Source organism: Poromitra crassiceps (assembly GCF_964638095.1).
Source record: "Poromitra crassiceps genome assembly, chromosome: 9".
Classification (NCBI taxonomy): Eukaryota; Metazoa; Chordata; class Actinopteri; order Beryciformes; family Melamphaidae; genus Poromitra; species Poromitra crassiceps.
The window spans coordinates 41,493,587-41,518,395 of NC_139630.1; the positions used below are offsets into that span (position 1 = coordinate 41,493,587).

The following is a 24,809-nucleotide window of genomic DNA, read 5'->3' on the forward strand; positions in this document are numbered from 1 at the left end:
TAATTCTTCATTGCGTGGTGAGTACACGTGACAACATGTACATGTGAGTGTTTCTGGTGCTGTTGGAATGTGTATTTTGGGCGACTGAACGTGGGTAGGCAGCGGTACCATAGACTGCCATTGTAGTGCTAAGCTAATTAGCAGTGAGGGCTGTACCTCACATTGTAGTTCACGGACAGTGAAGTTAAAGGTATCTACATTCTTGTTTTAGTATCGACAATATGGCAAATATTGTCAAAATCTCAAAATGTTGGCGTATCCCTTTAAGGCTCTCAATGCGATTCTCCGTGGATGTGCGCATACAGAAAAAATACAAATAAACAAATGTGGAGTTGGAACCGCCGCCCTCGAGCAGAACATCTGTGCACTCCTGTCTCCAAATGACGTAAAAAACGTCATTTGGAGACGGAAGTGCCTGAATGAACTACAGAGCTCTTGACACAGAAAACGCGAAAAAATGAAGGAAAGGTAAACACTGTTCACCTGCATAGAGGGAACCATTTGGAAACTAGCTTATTGCCTGTCAGCTATTGTATTAGCAAACCCTGCAACAGGAAGTCAGCTGGGGGCAATTTGGAATGTTTATGTTGTCGAATTGAAACCGTCTATCCACATTTTAATGACAGAAAGCTTGTTGAAAAGCGGGAAAAATCCTCCTTTAAATCAGGTTAGCGTCAGATTTGGAAAGTTGCTTGTTCACATGTTTAAAGCCCTTTGTTTGAATGAAAACTGGACAGATTTGAGGCGTTGTCTCCCCACCCGGAGCGCTGGGACATGTGTCTGTATGCCGGCGGGCCGGTCTGGGCCATGGAGTGGTGTCCCACGCCCGACGGGGCCGCAGCCATCCAGCACGTCGCCCTGGCCTGCCACCGCGGCATGGATGACCTGCACACAGCCAACCAGACGCACCCTGGGGTGGCAACCATCCAGCTGTGGAGCCTGGGACAGCTGGAGTACGCCACCAGGTGGGGAGAAAGTGTGCGCAGTGGTTCCCAACCTTGGGTCACATGGAATTAAAATGGGGTCGCCTGATTATTATTATTATTTTTACACCACACAAAATGTTAAACTATGGAAGATGAGTAGGACCACATGTGAAAATTTCGAGTTCTGAGTTTAAATCAGGATTCTGTGAATAAAGGTAGAATTCTGAGAATCAAGTCTGAATTCTGAGTTTAATGTCAGAATTCTGAGAAAAAAGCCAATTCTGAGTTTAAATCCGAATTCTGAGAAAAGTCAGAATCCTGAGATTAAAGTCAGAATTCTGAGATTAATGTCAGAACTCTGAGATTTTAGCCAGCATTCAGATTTTTATGTCAGAATTCTGAGTCAGAATTGGAGTAGTATTACATAGCAGTACAAATAGTATTACAAAATATTAACAAATGATTTTGAGCAAAAAAATCTGCTATCTATGTGATGGACAGCGAACATAGCAGGCTGCCGGCAGCACGGAGGTACATTAGATCGCTCTTATCTCGTTCTCTCTCTGATATAATAAGCATATGAGCCGCTGTGTGTCGGAAAATAAGCTATTTACAAGACATAAATACAGGCATTTCACATGCCCTGTTTTCCTCGTTTTCAGGTCGCAGTTCAAACTGATTATTGTTTCTGCTGATGCCAATCAAACTTAAGTTGTCAGGGTGACTTAAACATCATATTTAAAGCTGGAAATAACGTCCAGGGTGTTAAAAAACTGAATTCTCCTTTAAATTTTCCTCTGTAATTGCCTGCGCCATGTCCTCCATTGTCCCCTGTCTGCAGACCGGAGGCACAGCCAGCCCTGGCCTATGGCTTGGCCCAGGACAAGGGCTTCATCTGGCACCTCAAATGGTGTCCTGCTGGAGCCTGGGAGCTGCCTAGCTGCAGTAGAAAGGTAGGGCTCATATAAGCCAGGTCTCCACTGATAGGAGTTTGTGAAGGCCTACACCAATAGTTTTAGCCTGAAGCTGTTGATATTAAAATCTTTAAATTTGATCATTTCCATTGCCCTGAAGTGGCACATCACACCCATCTGATTAATTAAAGAGGTTAAATCAGGGGTGTCAAACTCATTTATGTTCACGGGCCACATGTGACCCAATTTGGTCTCAAGTGTGCCAGACAAAGAAAATCAATGCATAATGATCTATAAATAACAACACTTCTAAATATTTCAGTTTCTTTTAGTGTAAAGAATTACAGGTACATTTTTAGGGTTATCTCAGCTACCTATAGGCCTATCAAACAAATGATCAAATCTGTCTGTAAATGTGCATTACAATTGACGGCCAACTGTTAAATTCTCTATAGTTAATAGAAAATGGTTTACCATTTAGTGATGCATACATAAAACATGAATAGACTACTTAATATGTAACTGCTCCTGAAACCTGGTACCTCTTAACCTTCACAAGTGCATCACATTGGATTGAAGGACTTCTCAGTGCAATTTCCACACTTTGCAAAGTAATCCTGTGTTTCCTAAAGACTGGGTTGGGGCCTACAGGTGGGTCCCAGGAGTTTTTATTTGGTTCACCAAATAAATGTTCAGAATTTCTTCCAGAGTCTTTTATTTAAAATGTGTACATTGTTTCTCTGATGAGAAAAAAAATAGAGCCTGTTAACTCCGCCTAAATGCATTTATTTGGTCTAATTTATAAAGTATTTAACATGTATGTTTTCAATGACGTGCAAACGTACAGTACATCTCTTTGAAATGGCTGGTTTACCTTTTCAAGATAATATAACGTGATGCAGAACTGGCAGTAAAAATGGTATGCACAAATTTGCTCATCTTACAATTTATAGATAATAAATTATAGATTAACCTATTGTGAATTGGATCGTGATGGTTTGTCATTTTTTAAAGTGGGTCCCCAAGAAAAAGTTTGAGAAACACTGCTCTAGCGGGCCAGTTCTGGTTCCTGGGGCGTATGTTTGACACCCCAAAAAGAAAAGAAAAAAAGAAGAAGCAAACATGCATACTTATTTGCAACTTCTCTTAGACCCAGTCTTATGTACTTCTCCTCACCTCTACCAGGCTCCTTTCCTGCCCAGACTGGGGCTTCTGGCAGCAGCTAGCTCCACCGGCGTGGTCACCATATACAGCCTGCCCCACCCTGATGCTCTCCACACCAGCAAGAGTCTCCCTCAGCCTGGTAAGATGCAGTCTGGGAGGAGAAATCCTAGTAAGAGCATCAGCTCATCCCTACCATAGTCTCATTTGTTTACCGTAATTCTACCAAGGTAACAATGTAATAAAACACACACGCAAACACGCTGCGTGCGCAACTGCAGCGACGTAAGCATGTGACGTCCACTCCAAATTGGTCTATAGACAAGCAGTGTAATATTGATCAATTCTTGAATAAAGATGTAATCAATCAAACATATCAGAGGTGGAGCACACTGACTGGACCTGGTCTGATTAATGACAACATGACAGTATCATCTCTATATACTGTAGCACTCTAACCCTAATCTACAGCAGCTTCTATTTTTCACTGACTACTTTGAGACGCCAACTGGGTCAGGGGGGGTTAGTAGAAATCAAGTAGAAATCAAGTAGAAATGACATCACAGCCCAGAGGTTGCAGTTGATCCTTTCCTTCAGCAGAGGGCAGTGTTGCCAAAGCCTGAAGTCCGTGCATGTAGTGTGTAATCAGGACTTCTCTCCTCTGGCTGCAATGAAGCAGCATCTAAACAGTTTTTTATTGGATCACCGCAGCCACAGACAGATGAAGCTCCAGACCAGACCGTGGAGTCGTGCACGGATGTCTGTCTTACACATGTTTTTGTGGCAATGTTCAATATTCAGTCATTTCACTTTTTGTGTACGTTCATGCATTCTTCTGTGGAATCTATTCAAAATGTCTCATTAGAAACAATTCAACTTAGGCTTGGGCCGATTTTCAATACTGTAATAATAATTGAATATTGCAATATTTATATTTGACAATAAATTTGGATTTGTAAATTTGGGGATTTGCTCCTGCTCCTGGCCCTCATGTCACTGCTTCCTGTACGTTATAGGTGCAGTTCAAGAGTGTTGTATGTGCTGCTGCAAAGCGAGAGGTAATAACAGGCGAACAGCATCAACCTCTCAGTCCTTTAGAGCAACATACGTTATGTTAGAAGTATAATAGTATACCGTAAACATATAATATAACAGTATAAACACATCACAGACCCTATCCAGCTATATACTGTACTAGCTTCCCTAGTCTCAGTTAATAAAAGGATGAAATCGGCTCCATATTGGTGAAACTGTAGTAGACTCTTGCTGTGTGTTTGTGCGTGCGTGCATCTGTGTGCCCATGCATGTATTTAGCACCTGGGGACCTTCACTTTATCAAAGCGTTTCATGCGGCTTTAAAAATGACAGTAGTTAACCATCCCTTTAAATGGATTCAATTCAAACCACACACACATACACACAGCTCTGTGTGTGTGTGCGTGTGCGTGTGTGTGTGTGTGTGTGTGTTTCCTTCCGTGCACGCTAACATTATGGATAGCGGAGGCTGTGTGTGTTGAGATGATGCTGTCAGCAGCCTCTGGGCCCGTGCTGATAAAAGACTGCACGAATGAGATTAATGACATGCTTATCTGCACATCCATCAGCCACAGAGAGCTGCTTGGTGTCTGCTAACGTGTGTAAGAGTCTGTCTCTGACCAGCACTACAGGCTAAGCTAACGTGTGTAAAGGCGCCTACACATGATCCGCGATCAAACAGCTCTGCGCCCGCTGTCCCGTTGTTTTCCTATGGGGGGAGAGCGGCGCTTCTCAACTAGCTACCCTTGGCGACACGCACTGCTCGATTTTGCCACTTTACTCAAAGTTCAATTGCACATGCTCAAACCTTTCATGAGCGCAACCAATCAGAGGAGAAGAAGATAATGTGACAGTGTGCCAGAGTCCGAATGCCATTATGTCATCAATGCCTGCGCTGCCGCTGCTCGCCTCTTGTCCTGCAGATTTGCGATCCGCTTACCACAAGATCGCTCTACCTCGCGGTGAGAAAAGTGCAGAGTCTCTCTCTGCCCAGCGCTACAGGCTAAGCTAACGTGTGTAAGAGTCTGTCTCTGCCCAGCGCTACAGACTAATCTAACATGTGTAAGAGTCTCAATCGGCCCTAGAAATGCCCCTGCCTACAATAAAATAAAATAAAAATTGCCTATTTATATATATTTAGAATCCAGTGCACACCAGGATATCAGGATTGACACTTCCTTTTATTTTATAGATTATTACATTAAAGAGACAGTTCACCCTGCCAAGAAACTCATTCTGCAGGAATGGAAGTCCCCCTCTCCACCCTCTTTTCTGCAGTGGTTGGCAGACATGATCTCTGTTATACGGATGGAGAGACTCAGGCTATTTGGGACCCGTTTATGGCCTACCTTGACGAGGTTAGGGGCAACGGGTGATTCGCCCGGCTGGTCTCCCATGGACCTCCTTGTGTGGGACCCATGCATAAAAAAAATTATAATCACTTTATATTACTTTGTAATATTGGAGCGTATTAATGTTTTTCCTTCTTTCTTTCTTTCTTTTTTTCTTTTCCTGTATCTGAGTTTGTTCATTTTTGTGTGTTGGTGTTTTGAAAATTGCAAGTTGCTAAATAAAATAAAATATTTATATACATACACACACACACACACACACACACACACACACACACACACACACACACACACACACACACACACACACACACACACACATATATATGTATAATATATACGGTGTATGTATGTGATGTGTGTGTGTGTGTATGGTATATCTACAAATATGATTTATCATGCATATTATTCAGTATTCAGGTCTGATTTCTCTAGTTTGAAAATGTGTTTCCACTTCACCCAGGTGGCCTTGTAGCAATTTCACAGATTGATTTTGCTTCCCTCACTGCAGCTATTTGACAGAACATAACGGTTATTTTTCTGCATCCTGCTACCAGTCCTCTGTTTGGTTTAATGTCACAGCATCAGCACTTGTGTTGTTTAGTGGGGTGATCTTTGCCATTAGGGTTAACCGTCACCACAGTATACTTGGCTTGGTTTTCCAATTAGGACAAATCCCCAGTGCTACAGTGTGCGTATAGGAAGCTGACATTTCAAATGTTTTTCCCTTTCTTCTCTTTTCTCCATCTCTTCATGGCCTCTGGTTCCCATTTTATTTGGTGTCCACGGGTCACTGCACCCATTCTCCCCCACCTCCAACCATTGCTCAGAGTTATTGGACAGAAAGGTTACAGAGTACTCGCATTTGAAGAAATCTGCTACTAACTACGCACAGTAGACGTTTGCCAATGTTTCTGGCAGAGAGAGCTCTACATTGTAGGTTCTAGTTCACTGATAACCAAATCAGCCAGCTCCCATTCTTTTGCTTCGGGTCTGACCAATATGAGGACAATACAATATATATATTTTAAATGAAGCTGCCAATAGCCAATGTATGTCATTATAAATAACTAGAAATCTCGGGTGCGGGTTCGGCTGCTGCGCGGCCTCGCTCGGCTGCTGCTGCTGCTGCTGCATGGCCTCGCCTGCTCTATTGACATGCGCAGCACACAATTGCTCAAATACATTTTCTCATTTAAGTAAATGGGAAGGTGCATTCAAACTTTTGACTGGTACTGTATGATTTTTGGTTCATATCGCCCAACCCTGTTTGGGCGATATGACACTGTTTAGTAAGTAAGATAAGATTGTGGATCGGGAGATCCTGCCTAAAAAGAAAATCATAATAATTTCCCATATCGCCCACGTTTTGTTGCTGGGGACCCGAGGAAGTGCAGTGTTGGATTTGATGCAATTATGAATCAACTTTGAATAAAGAAGCGAACAGCGCTCTGTGCAGCAGTGGGGCAAACAGGCACTGCACTAACTGCTACTAATTAAATGCAGATTAGCTGTCTCACATGGCCACAGCTTGGAAAGACCTTCTTTGTGATTGGGTGTCGGGTGGAAGGGTTGAATCTGTTTGGACAGGGTTAATCACAGCCTGCGTCTGTCCGCCAGCCCAGGACCGTTTGTGACAGATCATTATAAATGGCTTTTGTGTGTGCTTCCACGAGAACGAATGAGTGAGTGAATGAGAAAAGGAGGCTGTTAAAGAGCGGGATGGGGTCGGGGGGGGGGGGGGGGGGGGGGGGTGAGAATGGGGGGAAAAGACAAAAGAGAGAATCGGCGGCAACGTGGCGAACACACATAATTTACTGCCCACTTCTCCCATCAGACAAGGATCTGTAATTGAAATGACAAAGAAGATGCATCGCCAAGCCAGTCGTTAGTGTTGGAAGCCATGGATTTTAGGCCGAGTAGCTGACACTCCCTGGCCCCTCTGGCCTGTCAATCATCCGGGATCTACTTGGGATTTGGCAAACGTGGGGTACAAGGGGCGGAGTCATGCAGAGGCTGGGTTTAGAGAGCCTGTGTGTGTGTTGTACTTCTACCCTTGTGAGAGTCAGTTTGAGTTTTAGACCTGTGTCATGAGGTCATTCAGTGTTGCCAGATTGGGCGGTTTTCCACCAATTGGGTCGTTTTGGGTTCCGTTGTGTGGTGGGAAATGGGCTTGGGCCGGTTTACAGAGCCGCTTGTTTCCATAGACCTGCATTTGTTTGGGCGGTTTTGTGTGCGTTTTGGTGTTTTTTGAAGTCTTTGGCCTGGAAACCATTAGCTGTATCTGGCAACACAGAGGACATTTTGGCTGGTCCTCAAGGGTTAAACTAAAGGCCTAAATAATGCTCAACATTAAATACGGATACGCATACAGAGAGAGCCTTCCTTCTGTCCGTACATTTTCGGAAAGCTTACGGGTCGGATACGGATTAAACGGAGCAGTATGACACACACACTCACTGCTGATCCATCCGTCTGTGTGTCTGTTCTCTCCTCGCTGGGTTGTGTTATTATTATGACATCATCAGTGTCTGTCATAAATAACTGATGACATCACAATTCTCAAGTGACATCACTGATGTCTATCATTGCTGGAAGTGCCCCACTACTACTATAATAATAAGGCGGTCCGGCATCACTGATGACATCACTGATGACACCACAATTGCTTGATTGACATCACTGATGATATCAAAATTGCTCAAGTGACATCACTGGTGACATCGCTGATGACATCGTCATCGAGGGCTGATGATGCTGAGGGTGGGTGCGGGTGGGGGAAAACCCCCATATATCTCAATGGGCTGACTCACCAAAGGACGGTGCTGCGGCTCTACACTACAGGATTGGGGATTCTAGAGCAGGTACATAGACGTCTGTTCAGACCATAAACTCATATGCAAAGTGTTTATTTAAGACATAGACCGAGAGAAGTCTGGCCATTTTTCCATTTACTTCCATGTTACCGATTTTGTTTCTGCAGTACCCACATCGCCCCCCCAACTGGCCATTCGAAAGAATACAATTTCTGCATTAGCTTCAAACAGAGGGAGGCTGAGTTGCCCACTGGTCTTTTTACACCTGTCTTTAGGCCTACTCAACAAGTTACATACATCAAACATAATTCAAAAGACTCGGGACCCCCGACAACAGATGGCAGTGTTTCCTACAGGCTGAAATACGTTAGTTTACTTAAACTTGTCTTAACATTGTGTCCAATGGAACCCAACTGACAGAATATACATTGAAATGTTAACTTTCTGAGTGTTGAACAGCATTAGAATGGTCTGATTGAGAAGTACTGAATGAAGTTACTCTTTACCATTACAACAGAAATTGTGGAATTTAATCATATTTTTTTAACAAACGTTTTCAGCAAGGGAGGACTGCCAGGTTGAACTCTCAACAGGAGAAGCATGCCAGCCACTGCACATATACAAGGTGGGCTCATATACTGTCTCTCTGCCTTCCTGTGTGTTTTGTCTCATTTTATTTTTATCCGATCCAATCCATTAGCCTAAACTTCATTCTACTGCATGTAGTACACTGAATGTCGGCAAGTATTGCATCAAAAAATACAAACTATCCCTTTATTGCTGGAAAAAAGCTACTGGTGTTAAGAAGGGAAAATGCATTGGTGTAAAGCCCATGGCTTATCATGATCAAACATTATCCAAAACTGTCATTGGCAGTTGTTGGATAATGTTTGATTGATGTGCCATGGGCTAAAGGGTTGAACATGTGGAATCTGACCAAACATCTCCAAACAAGGACAGACAGCCATGGCACACCAAACAAACATGTGTTTGTCTATGTTTGTTGTAGAAGGTTTGATTGGTGTGCCCTGGGCTTAAAACAGTCAGAGAGCTATTTCCAGTGTGGTTGTGGTGGCATGAGGTTGTTCTTGCCCTGTTGTCTCCAGGCTGAAGGAGTGATCACTCTGAAGCTGGGTTCCTTCAGGGCTCCTCACAAGGAGAAGAGTGGACAGGTGCTGTCCATGGATTGGCTGCCTACCAAGCCACACAACATCATGGCTATTGGATTCTATGATGGTAAGAGCTGATTGTTTGGTTGGATGGTCCATTGATTGGCTCATTTGTAGGTCCCTTTGTGTTTTCATCTGTATGCATTTAGAATGTTCCTTAATTTTTTGTTTTTTTTATTTTCCAATAATTTCCAATATTTTCCAATTTTCAAAATATCAAAAAACAAAAACAAACTCAGACACAGGAAAGGAAAAGAAAAACATACATATATCGACATTCCAATATTACAATGTGGTGCTACCAGCCAGGGATCCTACAGCAGTAGTAGGCCTTAGAGTACCAATCAAATATTTTGGCCCAGAATCCCGTCAGTGAAGGGCAGAACCAGAAGGCATGAGACAGAGTGCCCTCTGACACCTGTCATACAGTGATGAGACAGAAGGGTAAATCTTGTGCAACTTATGCTTAGAATAATGAAGACGGTGAGCGACTTTAAATTGGATCAGCTGGTGTCTACTATTAACTGAGCAAGTTGTATCACAGACAGACTCCTAACCCATATAATGTTGGATAAGTTAATGCCAAGTTCCCCCTGCCACACTTCTCTAATCCTCTCAGTAGAGTCCATGGTGCAGTTGTCAAACAGACATACAAATCTAGAAATGAGATGCTTGGAGTGAGGAGGGCTCAGCAAAACATCGAAAAAGGCATGTTAATTTGGGAGCGCTTTAAAGTCATGAATCTTGGATCGAACATCTGTCATGTCTGACAGTGAAGATAACAAAGAGTGATTAAGACAAATTGGTGTGTGCACAGAAACATCTGGTAGACTCAAAATACTCCTAACTTGGTGTAGAATTCTGACAGTGTTTTTCATAACAAAACGTACATTTTGTAACGTCCCTGGCTTCTCTAGCTTAGAAAATAACATGGCTGAGTGCAGCGGTAGATTGCCTGCCTACGAACACGAGGGTCGCAGGTTTGAGCCCCCGTGCAGGCTCCAGGCATGATTTGCCTCAGGCCCATGTCATGTCCATGTTGGAGTTAGACAGCAGCACCAGGTCATCTGTGTACCGTACATGAGACATTTGATCTCTGTGTTGTTGAGGGTGAGGCCGGGAGCTGATGAGTCCTCCAATGTTTCTGCCAATTCGTTGATGTAAATATTGAATAGCGTTGGACTGAGACTGTTTCCTTCCATCACTCCTTTGCTTTGGGGGAAGAAATCTGCTCTATTATTATGTATTTTGACTGCACATTTATTGTTGAGGTACATTGTTTTGATGATGTTATATGTTTTACCGCCCACCCCACTTTCTAATAGTTTGAATAGGAGACCCTCATGCCAAATTGAGTTGAAGGCCTTTTCAAAATCTATGAAGCAGGAGAAAAGTTTAAATTAATTTTGATTTATGTTTTTCTATGAGGGTGTGGAGGGTGTCAATGTGGTCAGTTGTTTGATGGTTCTGTAGACTAGAAATCCAATTTGGCTTTTCCTCAGGATGTTGTCGTCACTTAGGAATTGTTGTAATCTCTTATTGATAATTGAGCAGAACATCTTTCCCAGGTTGCTGCCAACACATATCACTCTATAATAATCTCTCTCTCTCTCTCTCTCTCTCTCTCTCTCTCTCTCTCTCTCTCCCTCTCTCTGTAGGTGTAGTAGGTCTATGGGATCTGTCCACTAAGTCTTCATTGTTGCGCGTGCGGGACACGGACCGCTCGCTGGCCCTGCTGCCCTACCGCTGCTTCCTGGCCCACGACCATGCTGTCCGGGCCCTTGCCTTCTGTCCTGCTTCCAGGTAGCCCTGCCCCCTTCACACCTCCATGTAACCCTACCCCTTTCACACCTGAGGCCTCCAAGTAGCCCCGCCCCTTCACACCTCTCCAGGTAGCCCCACCCCCTTCACACCTTCACCCTCCAGGTAACCCTGCCCCTTCAAGTCAAGTCAAGTTTATTTGTATAGCCCTAATTCACAAGGATGTCTCAGAGGACTTCACAGAGAATATGTCTAGCTAAATCTAGCTGACACAGCAATAACAATTACAGTAATAATAATAACAAGATGATTGAACAATCATATGATAGAGAGAGACAGAGAGAAGGGGAGAAAGGGGGAGGGAATGTGGGGGAGGAGAGAGCGGTCCAGAGAGGTCCAAAGTGGGAGGCGGGCCTCCCCAGGGTGACTCAAACAGTTTGAAGGGAGGTTCAGTGAGTGATTTATTTTTAGTTATTTCAGTTATAGTTAAGTTAATAATTTTAATAAGAGTAAAGGCAGCTTTTTCATGTTCTAGCCAATCTACAGCCTACAGTTAGGCTGTAGCTAATCTATAGCCTAGCCTAAGCTATTCTGACCTACCAGCATCCCTCGACCAATGATGGAGACCACCGATGCCCCCCACCCCGGTCCCCGCCCCCACACCCACAGGTGGCGGCGTTGGATTCGGGGTGAAAAAATACATATAGTCCTTTAGAGGCATCGCGATCTGACCTTCCATTTCCCAGAAAATTGCCACCTCAAGTGGCCGTGTATTACAGTACTAATTCAGAATGTAGGCTACAAGGCCTTGTTCTAATGTATTACAGTACTAATTCAGAATGTAGGCTACAAGGCCAAACATGCAGCCAGCTATCAGCATGCAGAGCCGGTGGCCTTGCTTCTCTCAGTGACAGCCAACTTCCCCTCACCTCCCGGCTGCAGCGCCACTAAACTCCCCTGAGTCTGCATGGAGTGCCCTCGGCGTGGAAATTACCAGATGCGATACGATATTATGACGATACTTAACTCACAATATAATAGTATTGCGATGTGCGAGTATTACGATATATTGAGTATTGCAATATATTGCGATTCATGATTTATTACTTTTTCCCCCTGCAAATGGTGTCCCCAAAGGAAAACTTTGTCAACATTTGTTTTATGTTAAATAAAGTTTCCAGTCTGTTCATCTCACAGCAAAATTGTGAAGTAGACAGACAGATCAACACTGTCATAAAAACCTGTCATAAATGTTGCATCACCTGACAATTTATATAATAAAATATTGCCATAGTTAGCATTCGTGCGATACGATATATTCATTTGCCACACAAAATATTGCGATACTATGCTGTATCGATTTCCCCCCCACCCCTAGTCTGCCCTATACAGTATATTGTCTCATCCTTACAGAGCCTTTACACACTCATATAGTGATGATTGCATCCCTCTAACTCTCTGTTAATTAGTTTTCTGTGCTCGGTTAGCCAGCTGATCTATGTTCAGAGGAGGAGATGTGGATGGGTCATTCACATCGCCCGAGTCTGCTACTGGGATTCACTGATAGCGCAGTGCAAGCCAGCACAGGGCTTAGACTAATGTATCATGTGGATATTAGCTTTTTCTGAAACATCTGATATGGTGAAGTTCATGTGTGATATGATGGAGAGGTGAATCTTTCGCAGATGGTTTTTGCACCCGGGTGTAAATAGATAATGTCTCTATTTTCACCCGGGTGTAAAATAGCTGATGTGGCTATTTACACCCCAATTCTTATAGGCTATTTTACATTTTAAATATAAATAAATGTTTCTAGAGCACAGTGCCTACAATTTATTTTGCAAATTGGGGGAATTCCCCCCTTATATGGATTAGAGAATGTAGAAGAATGGCTATTTTGATGATAGTTTCACTGTTAGCCCTATACCTACAATATTACAAATATCACCACTCACCAGGAAATATTCTGCATCAAGGAAGTTTAACCTTACTTGGCTTGTGTTAAATTAACCTACCATTCATCAATTATAAACATTGCATAGCTCTTTATTTTGTTGTACTGTAAACAGTCCTCACACTCATTTCATCATTATTATGTTAATATGACTTTCTGAAACTTCCTTGAACCGCATATGGCAGTGTTATATCCAGATTTAACTATTTATGCTAGATTAAAAAATAAAAAATAAAAGGTTTCTGCAACCTGGGTTCAAACCCAGACCTCCAGCGTGGAAGCGTTGTAAATTAAACCACTTTCAGACATGAACTCTGGATTATCTCAGGGTAGTGATAAGTGCCCGCTATTAACATTCTCGTATATTAATTGTTTGTGCATATCAATGAATTATATGAGCAAACTCACAAACACCAGATGCGTTTCCTCTTGTGCTGCAAACGGCATGGATTGTTTCTTTTCCTCCTGACCTGTCTGTCTTGTATCGTAAAAATGCAAGAGGGTGATAGTGTTGCATTCATTGACATATGTTGCATTATATATTCAAGACATAACTTTTGTGGGGAGAAATAAATTGAAAACTAGTCAGATATTACTTGAATGCAACTTGTAAAATCACCGTTTCCACTGTTGGTTTAACGTTAGTGCGACCACTATTCTGACTGGCGGCTTTTGGGCGATGTAACAAACGCTCACTTTTTGGCACATTGCCACTATATTCTGTTCCTTTCTGTGCTCTCTCTCTCTGCCTCTCCCCCCCCCCTCCTCCTCCCTCCCCCCCGGCCGCTCTACTCAACCAAAAAACACAACCCTTTTCCTCATGTTTAGAAACAATGATCCCTCATGTCTGGAAGGGGAACTCGTAGTCCAGACTTCATGTGTGGAAATGGCTTTACAGATACATTGATGTAGTCTGTGTAGTAATATTAGGCTGCACTGCCCTGCCTCATAGCTCCGAGCCTCCTCCGCTGTGTTTGTAAATAGGGGTGTAAATAGCCACACGGCAGATGCTATTTACTCCCGGGTACGAAAATAGACACATGATTTTTTCTCATTGGCTTCAGTAGTGTCAGTCTGTAAAGTCCTGCCTCGCCATGCCTTAAGATGCTGCTAAACTAGGGCTGCACGATATTGCAAAAAAACTGACATTGCAATATACAGTATTTTGTTTCTGTGCTATACTATATTGCGATATGAAAAAATACAGGAATTTTCACCAAATGACTTTAGACGATAGCCACTGAAATGCCGCATGCAAATTAATTTCCGGCCACCTGGAGATCACAGAAATATCTCTCTTCTCATCTCTGAGTCCATTTTATCTTACAAAATACACCTATTTACTGATAGTGTTTTGGGGAAAATGGAGATTGAGAGAAAGGGAGAGATGCGGAAAACATGAACGGTGTAGACAAGACAGTTGTGTGTGTGTGTGTGTGTGTGTGTGTGTGTGTGTGTGTGTGTGTGTGTGTGTGTGTGTGTGTGTGTTCATTGATTGACTTTATTTTCATTGTAAAAGCAGCAGCTCTGCCAAGGCGTTGGGTGCACATAAAAGGACAAAGTCAGGATAACACAGTAAAGTCCAGAGGCTTATTTCACTGTGGTCTCATTATTGGCTTCATGAGAGAGAGAGAGAGAGAGAGAGAGAGAGAGAGAGAGAGAGAGAGAGAGAGAGAGAGAGAGAGAGAGAGAGAGAGAGAGAGAGAGAGAGAGAGAGAGAGAGAGAGAGAGAGAGAGAGAGAGAGAGAGAGAGAGAGAGAGAGAGAGAGAGAGAGAGAGAGAGAGAGAGAGAGAGAGAGAGAGAGAGAGAGAGAGAGAGAGAGAGAGAGAGAGAGAGAGAGAGAGAGAGAGAGAGAGAGAGAGAGAGAGAGAGTGTCTTGGCAGCAGAGAGAGTCTTGGCAGCAGAGAGAGGCTCGAGGACATGCATCTTATCCGGATCACTGCCTTTTAATTACACAACCAACCAGGAAGTACTGTAAGAGTTAGAGACTCTGCCTCTCTCTCTGCTCGTCTTCTTCCTCTTGTCTTTTTTGTCTTTTACCTGGACAGTTTGTCGTCTTTTCTCCTCCTCTCCTTCCACATCTATCCTCCACTTTGGACAACGTTTACCCGTTTTTCCATTCTACACACTCCATATGGCAGACGCCAGTGTTCAGAGTTGATTAAGCTTGGCAGAATGATGCATCTCATTAGAATTTCATTATCACTGCATCCAAGTACACTGATTGGCCCAAGGGTGGTCCTACAAACACGGGTCAGAATAAAAAATGGTAAAAACCAGTAATTTATCCCACACTGCAAATTGAATTTAGTTCACATAATCTAGTTGCTCTATAGATTTGTCTCCTCGACCGTCAATGTACGCCATGTTGTATTTTCCACCATTGTAAAATCTGGTGTTTCCCACCAGTAGCATGGGAAGTATGACCATAGACAGTATAAATATACTATGGACATAGTATGACGTCACCCATTGGTTTTATTAAATGAACATCATGCTGTATTGAAGAAGACTTGAAAGTAGCGATTGAGACCATGAACTCATTAGGAAAGTGTTTACTGAGGTCATAAATCAAGTGACAAGTGGTGGTGATTTTCCCATTCGCTTCCATGTAATCGGACTTCTTTTGCAGCCATTGGAGTCGCCCCCTGCAGGCCATTTGAAAAAATGCAGGTTTAAGTTACTTCCACATTGGCTTCAGAAACTGAGCTACGAGCTAACCTTGAGAATGACCATCAAATATACCCACCATGTGAATTAAATTTTCCATAACAGACTGAATCTTCACATTTTTAACATGTATAACTTGTTACTAATCGCCGAATGACATACGGCACGTTGACTGCCGCCTCGCCGCCTGGTCAAAGCTTTTTCAAATGCTACCGTCTCTTTGTACCCAGCAGGAATCTGCTGGCCACAGCAGGAGATGACCGCATGGTGAAGACCTGGGATCTGAAGAGGATCTACGAGCCCATCACCGTTTACAAACGCTATCTGACCACCGAGGTCTATTGGCCTTTAAACGCCTCCGGCCTCTTCCTGTCCCAGGAGAATGCCTACGCACCGTAAGATCTCAATCCTTTCCATGTCACATTGACCCTCATTAGACTACCAACTGACGTTTGAGTGGAGTTAGTCTCTCCCCAGACTCAAATATTATGTCCTCATTACATCCTCATGGAAGCGCTCAGTGCATGAAATGCTGCATACTTCTTTCTTTCCTTCCTTTCATACCTCCTTCCTACCTTCAGTCCTGTCCTCCTGCCATCTTTAATTCCATATGATGCCATTCTGTCTATTTAGGCATTGTTACCATGGAGTCCATTACTATGACCTAGGCTACCATAACTTGCGCCCGGTCTTCGTGATTCCCAGGATGGCCACTATGTGGGTGAGTGTTACTCCAACAGTACCAACCTTTTAAGTTTAAGATTGAGAAGTTAAACTGTGAAACTCTTACTTTCTGTCACCTTATTTGTTATACATGCAAGATTTCTTGTAAAAAAAAACGAACACGTTACAGTGTAATCCGTGATAAATAATACAGAACTGACTCATGTGAATTCCAGAGAGGGCAATATAATTCAAGAGAGAAACAGCAGTCTATTGTATCTAATGTTGTGTTTGTGTCATTGCAGTCCATGTGTTTCACTGATTGGCTGAATGGCCTGGTGACTGCAGACACCATTGGCGAGGTGATATTTGCCATAATGCCTTCGCTGAACAACAATCCACATAACGTCAAACGGACGGTAGATAGGCGCTTTGTAAGTTTCCCATTCAGTTTTCTGTTACTTTCAAAGGCATTTCAAGAATTATTTTACCATTTTTCTATTGAGATACACAGCCCTGTTTCTCTATTACATATAAGCTAATGAGGCTAGCTAACTTCTTCCTAGTGCAACATTAGCTAACTTTAATACATCCATGTTGTTATTGCTATGCTTGTGAAGCAAACATGCAGCTAATTCCAAATATGTCCGTCTCAACATGTGGTGTAGGCTATGTTTCTTTTGTGTCTTCGGGCCGTTTAGACATGGTGCCACTCAAAGCTTGACCAGTACCATTGGTGTAATAAATTATAGTTGTTGTAATAGACTGACACTTTCAGTTTGCTGACAAAATCTGTCCACAGAGAGACAGGCAGACGGACAGACAGACAGACAGACAGACAGACAGACAGACAGACAGGCAGACAGACAGACAGACAGACAGACAGACAGACAGACAGACAGACAGAGAGACAGACAGACACCTGGCAAAGTACTTGAAACTGCTTCTGTGTTCCTGCTACAATAGGTGTCTCCAGGCACACATTTTGCCATGATGACACACACACACACACACACACACACACACACACACACACACACACACACACACACACACACACACAGAGACTCACAAGGTAAAAACAATACAGGCTGGTGAATATCAAATATCGGACCAAGCCTACTGTGTAGTAGCTGGACGTCTTTTGATTTACCGGCCAAACAGTCTAATGAGTATGATAGTAAATGCTGATGGAAAAAATATAAGGTTCCAGAGATTTTTCATAGGATCTGAACGCTGGCTAACGTCCCCTAACAACTTCCTTCCTGTTCCCAGCCAGTTTACTTCACAGACCTGCTGCCTCTGGATACAGAACCCACCGAGCAGGATAACCAAGAGCTGGGAGGATCTGAGGAGGAACGAACGGACAGCGGAGAGGAAGGAGAGAGGGAGAACCAGGAGGCAGGAGGAGGAGAGGAAGGAGAGAGGGAGAACCAGGAGGGAGGAGGAGGAGAGGAAGGAGAGAGGGAGAACCAGGAGGGAGGAGGAGGAGAGGAAGGAGAGAGGGAGAACCAGGAGGCAGGAGAGGAAGAAAAGAGGGAGAACCAGGAGGGAGGAGAGGAAGAAGAGAGGGAGAACCAGGAGAGAAGAGGAGGAGAGTCAGGAAGGAGAGGAGAGGACGAAGGCCTCCGTCAGCCAAAATACAGAGAGGCTGTGAAGAAATACTACCTCCACTATCATGACAACAATATGGTAGGTAGACAAAAGAACAAATGTTGCCAAAATATTTGTTGCGTTACCATCAGGGTTCGACCGATATGGATTTTGGAAGGCTGATAGTAATATTTTTGGACTGGAGAGGTATAGACATTATTTGACTGACGTAACTCACGTACGGGCATGCCCACCGCTGCCATTTTGTTGACATTCCACAGCGCGCTGTTTAAAAGTGACTGATAGCTGTCATAGCTTAGGACGCTAGCCAACGTTACTTACTAGCCTAATGCCATTTTTACTGCGTCAGGAGCTATTTCACAACAGCGATAGTGTGCTGTGTAATAATACACGGCTGTAGTAACAGCAGCAATAAAAGCCCGGGTGTTTAGCTACTGTCCACAAACGTGAAGGGAAAGAGAATAGAGGCTAACATTAGTAGCAAACATTGGGCTAACATGCAAGCAAGTGTCAGATGATCATATCAAACAAACATTTAACGTTAAGGTTATTTACCTTTGCTGTCACGACAATGTTTGATGATGATGATGATGATGATGTCGTTGGTGGCACAAAAGTAAAAATGTCAGACCAATTGCCACATATGAAATGATTATAGGACTCAAGGGATTTGAAAGCCTTCAGCTCTTGAGACGTGTATGTCAATACTGTATTCACAAGGTAGTTACGGCTGCGGTTTATCGCGCCATCCGGGGTTATTGAATAAGGTCTATAGCTGAGTCTTGTGGCAATTGACCTTTGTTAAAAATCTAAATGGATATGAAAGCTGGAGTGCTATTCCTCGATTCTTTTCAGAATCGAGGAATTCTGAAAAGCTCCTGCTTGGCGAGCTGCAGGCCGGGCTAGCTCGCCCCGGGCGAGCCTACGAAGCAAGCCTCGAGATGCTTAGTTTGTGAAATGTTCCATTCATACATCATACTTTTCATAAGAAAATACAAGTACTGTAGTACTAATTGTTCAAAAGATATTTTTTATCCAATTTTGTGAATTCAAATGCCAATAAATGCATGCTTTAAAAGAAATAAAAATACAAAAAAAAGAAGCTTAGATGGAAAGCCAGCTGTTGCGATGCTGGCTCAGGACTCTTTGTGACGGTCCAGTTCCTGAACTGAGAACTTGATTAAGTGTTGCACCCATCATTAGCTTTTGAACAGCCTCTCTCTCCCTCTCTCTCTCTCGTCTCTGTGTGTATCTTTCTCCTCTCTCTCTGTTCTCTCTCTCTCTCTCTCATCTCTGTGTTTGTATCTTTCTCCTCTCTCTCTGCTCTCTCTCTCTCTCTCCATCTGCTACTCTGCTTTCTAGTTGACTGAACCTGTCACTGCTCTCTACACAGAGAGGTAGCAACACAAGCCTCTGTACAAGTCACAGGCCACCAAGCAGCCATCCATCTCCCCTCTCATCTGTGTGTGTGTGTGTGTGTGTGTGTGTGTGTGTTGCACAGAGTAGAGTGACTTACAATTCAATAATCAAAATATTAAAGTGCAGATTAGAATGAATGTGTGTCAAAGGGAGACGAAAAATTACTCAAGAAGTACACTCTTCCATTGATATGGGCTTTTGAATACCGATCCCGATATTATGGGGTAAGCTGCTGATAGACACAATTGTTTTGCCAATATTTAATATCTTTCAATTTGACCATTTCCATTACAAAAAAATTCAGATAAATGTAGGGGGCGAAAAAGGTGAATGGGCATAAGGGGAGGGAGGGGATGATGATGTCATACACACTGATGATGTCATGCCCCACAACCGTCGACTGATGTCATGCCACAACTGTCAACTGATTTCAACTCCCGCAGGGGTTAAGGACGCTCACTGTACATTCACAAAAGGCTGCGCTCAGTTCACCTGTTCACCAAAATATGGGCTTGTTTAATGAATGGCGCTCTTTTAGTGCGTTCATGCACAACACTGGAAATGACATATGCTCGTAGTAATTGATTTATTATCTTGTCATAATAATGTAAGTTTTATTGCATTGCATTTAGTAACCAATGTAGGAAGTTAACAAATAATCAAAGTAATTGTTACTTTACATTCAGTAGTAGGTCATTAACCTTAAATCCTTAAATACAGGAATGATTAATTCACATTGTCTTAGTGATTGTTACTAGTGTTACAAATTGTACTTTTCTTTTAATCCTATATATCCAGTATATAATCTATACTAGAATTCCAGGACTATGTGTACAGTGTCTGAGGTCCCTAGATTTTTGTGATGTCAAAGTGGGTCACAAACCAAAAAAGGTTGGGAACCCCTGTCTTAGGGGGACTTAATGGAGTGCAGTGTGGAGGAAAGGAAAAAAAGCGTACAGGGGGTGTGAATGGGGAGAAGGGGAGGGAGGGGAACGGGCACTGCAATAGTTATTGTAATAATAATCATAATAATAATAAGTATCATCTCTATTTCCAGAGGACCTTTAAGAACTTCCAGAAGCGGCCACCATGGAAACGCATGGCAGCCACCGAGGTGAAGACCAAGCTCAACATGGACATAATGCCAATAGCTGCAATACATAAGGTACCCCCCACACACACACACACACACACACACACACACACACACCACACAAGCTCTGTTTTAAACCGTTCCCTATTACAGACATAGTGCACTATATGCATCTGCCATTTTGTACTAGTGTCTGAATTCTCAAACAGTTAATTTAATTCACTAAATAGACTAGGCACTACAAATTGTAGTGTACAGACAGTGAAACCTACAATTTCTCCTGTATACCACAAAAGAAGAAGCAGCAGCTAGCTTAACATGTTGGCTAATAGAACCTGGTCTGTATACCACAAAAGAAGAAGCAGCAGCTACCTTAACATGTTAGCTAATAGAACCTGGTCTTTTTACCGCTTGACAGTGTTGGCAAATCAACAAAAGACATTAGACAGCTTGTTCGAGTTACCTCCATTTTGAACCAAGAGCAGCAAAACTGCTGACTCATTGTTACAGGTCAGCTGACTACTTTATCCACCAATAGTATCCCACTGTATCCCTGTGTTGTTGTTGTTGTTTTCCTTTATGAAATGTATTATATCTTTAAACAACATGGACAGTTTACTTTCTGTTTTTGTTCTCCCCATTGTTTACTGACTAGAACACTATGTATAGTGATCGCTATTTCTATTCTCCATTTTAATATTGTAAATCTCTGTATTTGTCTTTTGTTGTGTAAAGCACTTTGTGATCTCGGTCTGTGAAAGGTGCTCTATAAATAAAGTTATTATTTATATTATTATTATTATTATATTAGAGACACTGCATGAAATAGGTCATGCCCATCGTTGGGGAAAGCTCTCCATTCACCTCCATACACCAGTGTCATTTTCCTTGAATTAAACATGGATAAAAGCTGTTGTGTGGTGGGTTGCACAGACAACTAGGGTTGCCAACTCCTTGAAATGGAAATAAGGAACGGGGTCCGGCGCGGGGATTAGACCTTCATCGGGAATTATTTTCTTATATTTATATAGCGGCAAATCATAACAAGAGTTATCCCAAGGCGCTTTACAAATAGAGCAGGTACAAGAGCAGGCTCTTTATTTTAGACCCAACAATTGAAACGATTCTCACGTGCACTGGCTATTTTACTGTGAGGTCATGTGGCAATTGAAACAATTACCCAACAAGAGCAGCACTTGGCGACGGCGGCAAGGAAAAAAAAAACTTTAACGGGGAAGAAAACCTTGAGCAGACCAGGCTCTTGGTGGGCGTTGATCTGCCATGAGCGGTTGGGTTGAGAGAGAGAGAGAGAGAGAGAGGCACAGTAATAGCAGTAATAATGATACCATTAGCAACTATAATAAGTAAGAGCATATGTACCGTAGTAATAATATTGCACAGTTATGACCGTAACAGTAGCAGCTGTAATAAGAACAACAGGACTAAAAATAGTAATAGAAGACCAGTGGTGGTCCACCAACACTACATGAGTGAGTGGGGGGGGGCTTTATCTGAGGGGAGGCCCACAGTCTCAGACGTTGATGCCCCTGCACTATATGATAAACACTACATGAGTGAGTGTGTGTGTGTGTGGGGGGGGAGGGGTTGCCGGGGGGAGGTACAGTCTCAGACGTTGATGCCCCTGCACTATGATAAACACTACATGAGTGTGTGTGTGTGTGGCGGCGGGGGCGGGGGGGGTTTATAACAGACTTGCCTGCACTATATGATAAACACTACATGAGTGAGTGAGTGAGTGGTCCATACTGAACGTAGCTGTACACAGAGTGCAGGTGTCATCACACTCCCACTGCAGCACAGCACGAGGAAGGGAAGAGAGAAAAGTGTGTGAGAGAGAGAGAGAGAGAGAGAGAGAGAGAGATGAAAAGGTGGACTGAGAAAGAGAAGAAAAGAAAGGAGAACTGTAGGTGAGGGAGATAGATGGAAAAGGACAGTCTTCTCTCTGCTGTGTGTGTGTGTGTGTGTGTGTGTGTGTGTGTGTGTGTGTGTGTGTGTGTGTGTGTGTGTGTGTCTCCCTCTCTCTTCCTGCTGGGCAGCTGTAAAGACAAAGTGAATGTAATGATGTGTAAAATGAGAAAAATGTCACTCTGGGTAGAGCGAGGGAGGGGGGATGGAGAGCAGCCATTTGAGGATTTGATGTGGAGTGGAGAGAGAAAGACAGAGAGAGACAGAGAAATACAGACAGAAAGAAAGACAGAGAGTGTGTGTGTGTGTGTGTGTGTGTGTGTGTGTGTGTGTGTGTGTGTGTGTGTGTGTGTGTGTGTGTGTGTGTGTGTGTGTGTGTGTGAGAGCAAATGGTGTTCGGCCACAGCTATGCCATTTCACGTGCAATTGTGCTGAATCTTTCAGGAAGTGTAAAGAGCGCCCCTGCGAGTGAACACAAACACAAAGGATATAAAACACTTAATATTGCATTTAAAAACATAGATACCTATAAATAAACATCTTCTTGTGAGGATGAGGTGGCAAGCTGTGGCACACTCGTGGACACAATCAATAGTCCCTATCTGCAAAGCCGTACAGCCCAGCCAGCTGACCTTGCTGACCTTTCTAACCCAAATTAAAACATGAATTAACGTTACGCCTTGAGGTTGGTTGTTACGTTAATGGTTAGGCAAGTGAAACAACTTGGTTATGGTTTGGTCATAAAAAAAACATCCGTGTTAAACATAATGTGGCTTACGGACCGGGATGTCTCGCTAGCCTCCGGCATTTAGCTAACGTTGCCAGTTTGTAGTGTTTGAATGAGACCATGAAAATATACCGAAAACTGACAACAGATCTCGCTTTAAAGACAATAAGGCAATCATTGGTCCATTGTAATATTGAATGTTTATTCTTGGTTTACACTATCAAGGAAAAAGGTTCGGCACACTTAGAGCCATGCAAGTTCTAAAGTAAGACTTTTCCCTGATGAAGGGGTGGCTGTAGCTCAGGAGGTAGAGTGGGTTGTCCACTAATCACTTTGGATGAAAGAGGTCGGTGGTTCAATCCCGCCTCCTCCCACCCACATGCTAAAGTGTACCAGATAGTGAACCCCAAATTGCTCCCAATGGCTGTGCCAGTACCCTGTGTGGTAGCTTGCCACCATCGATGTATGAATGTCTGTGTGAATGTACCTACTCATTGTAAAGCACTTTGGATAAAAACGCTATATAAATACAGGCCATTTACCATTTACCATGAAGGTCTTGTGACCGAAAGCTTGGCACTTCATAGACCAAATGACAATATTCTGTGACTTAGATTTTATTTATGTCTATGTTTGAACTAATGTATGTTTATGTTTGAAGCAAATGTCTAACTACATCTGCAATTTATAAACTTAAAAAAAAAAGATTTGTGTGGGTACTGACTTTTTCCTAGTGTATTCGCCAGCCAGCCTTTGCACACTGGCAATGAGGTTCTGAAAGATGAACCAAGAGTCTGTCAGAGGCTTTGAACCAAATTTCTAGCAATCACATCTGCAATTTAGCAGTGGGGTTTCAACTGAGGTAAACAAGAGAAAGCATTCTGTGACTTAGATTGGTTCAAAGTAGATTTCAGTAGATTAATATATAAATCGGTAAAAACACACTTACATAATTCACTCACAATAGTGCATAATTTAAGATATAATTGTGCATATGAATTCACTCACATAGTAAAAAAATATGCTAATAATTTTGCACTGTGACCTTTTGGATCTTATATGTTACCTTAACGCTCTTTTCTTTCTATTTAATATAAAGCACTTGTAGCCTCTGTGTATGAAATGTGCGATACAAGATACAAATAAACCTGCCTTGCCATTCTCTCCTCAGGTGCGGTTCAACCCCAACATGAGCTGCCATACCTGGGTGGCGTCCGGAGGCCAGGCAGGGGTGGTCAGAGTCCACTGTCTTTGGAGCATGAACAACCCCAAATTCCAGAAGCTGGTCAGCGAGAATCAGGCCCAGTTCAATGCACTCTACTCACCAGAGGAGCAGGGAGTGGCCGTCCACACCTCCACTCAACAGCTATAGCATATAGATTTAACACTTCCACCCAACAGCTATAGCATATAGATTTCAACTCCACCCAACAGCTATAGCATATAGATTTCAACTCCACCCAACAGCTATAGCATCTAGAGATTTCAACTCCAACCATGGAATTCCAAGATGCCTCCAAGTGCAAATTGTCGGACCAGAACCATGTGTTGGTTAGACTGCCACATGTTAAGCGGGTTTTCGAAGCCCAAGGGTCTGTTGTTCAACTT

The 24,809-nt window shown here is 43.0% G+C and overlaps 1 protein-coding gene across 1 annotated transcript in view; it reads left to right on the forward strand.

Moving 5' to 3' along the window:
- Nucleotides 1–24,573, forward strand: part of gtf3c2 (general transcription factor IIIC, polypeptide 2, beta) — a gene marked incomplete at both ends in the record, with an annotated part of 40,476 nt that extends 15,903 nt beyond the window's left edge. Inside the window, 13 exons of the mRNA XM_083642986.1 lie at nucleotides 738–965; nucleotides 1,768–1,879; nucleotides 3,026–3,143; nucleotides 8,765–8,829; nucleotides 9,311–9,440; nucleotides 11,032–11,176; nucleotides 15,993–16,154; nucleotides 16,393–16,480; nucleotides 16,728–16,856; nucleotides 17,698–17,796; nucleotides 18,010–18,114; nucleotides 20,513–20,620; nucleotides 24,373–24,573. Of these exons, the coding sequence (XP_083499112.1) occupies nucleotides 738–965; nucleotides 1,768–1,879; nucleotides 3,026–3,143; nucleotides 8,765–8,829; nucleotides 9,311–9,440; nucleotides 11,032–11,176; nucleotides 15,993–16,154; nucleotides 16,393–16,480; nucleotides 16,728–16,856; nucleotides 17,698–17,796; nucleotides 18,010–18,114; nucleotides 20,513–20,620; nucleotides 24,373–24,573 (1,690 nt within the window). The remainder of the gene's footprint in view (nucleotides 1–737; nucleotides 966–1,767; nucleotides 1,880–3,025; nucleotides 3,144–8,764; nucleotides 8,830–9,310; nucleotides 9,441–11,031; nucleotides 11,177–15,992; nucleotides 16,155–16,392; nucleotides 16,481–16,727; nucleotides 16,857–17,697; nucleotides 17,797–18,009; nucleotides 18,115–20,512; nucleotides 20,621–24,372) is intronic.
- Between the last annotated feature and the right edge of the window lie 236 nt (nucleotides 24,574–24,809).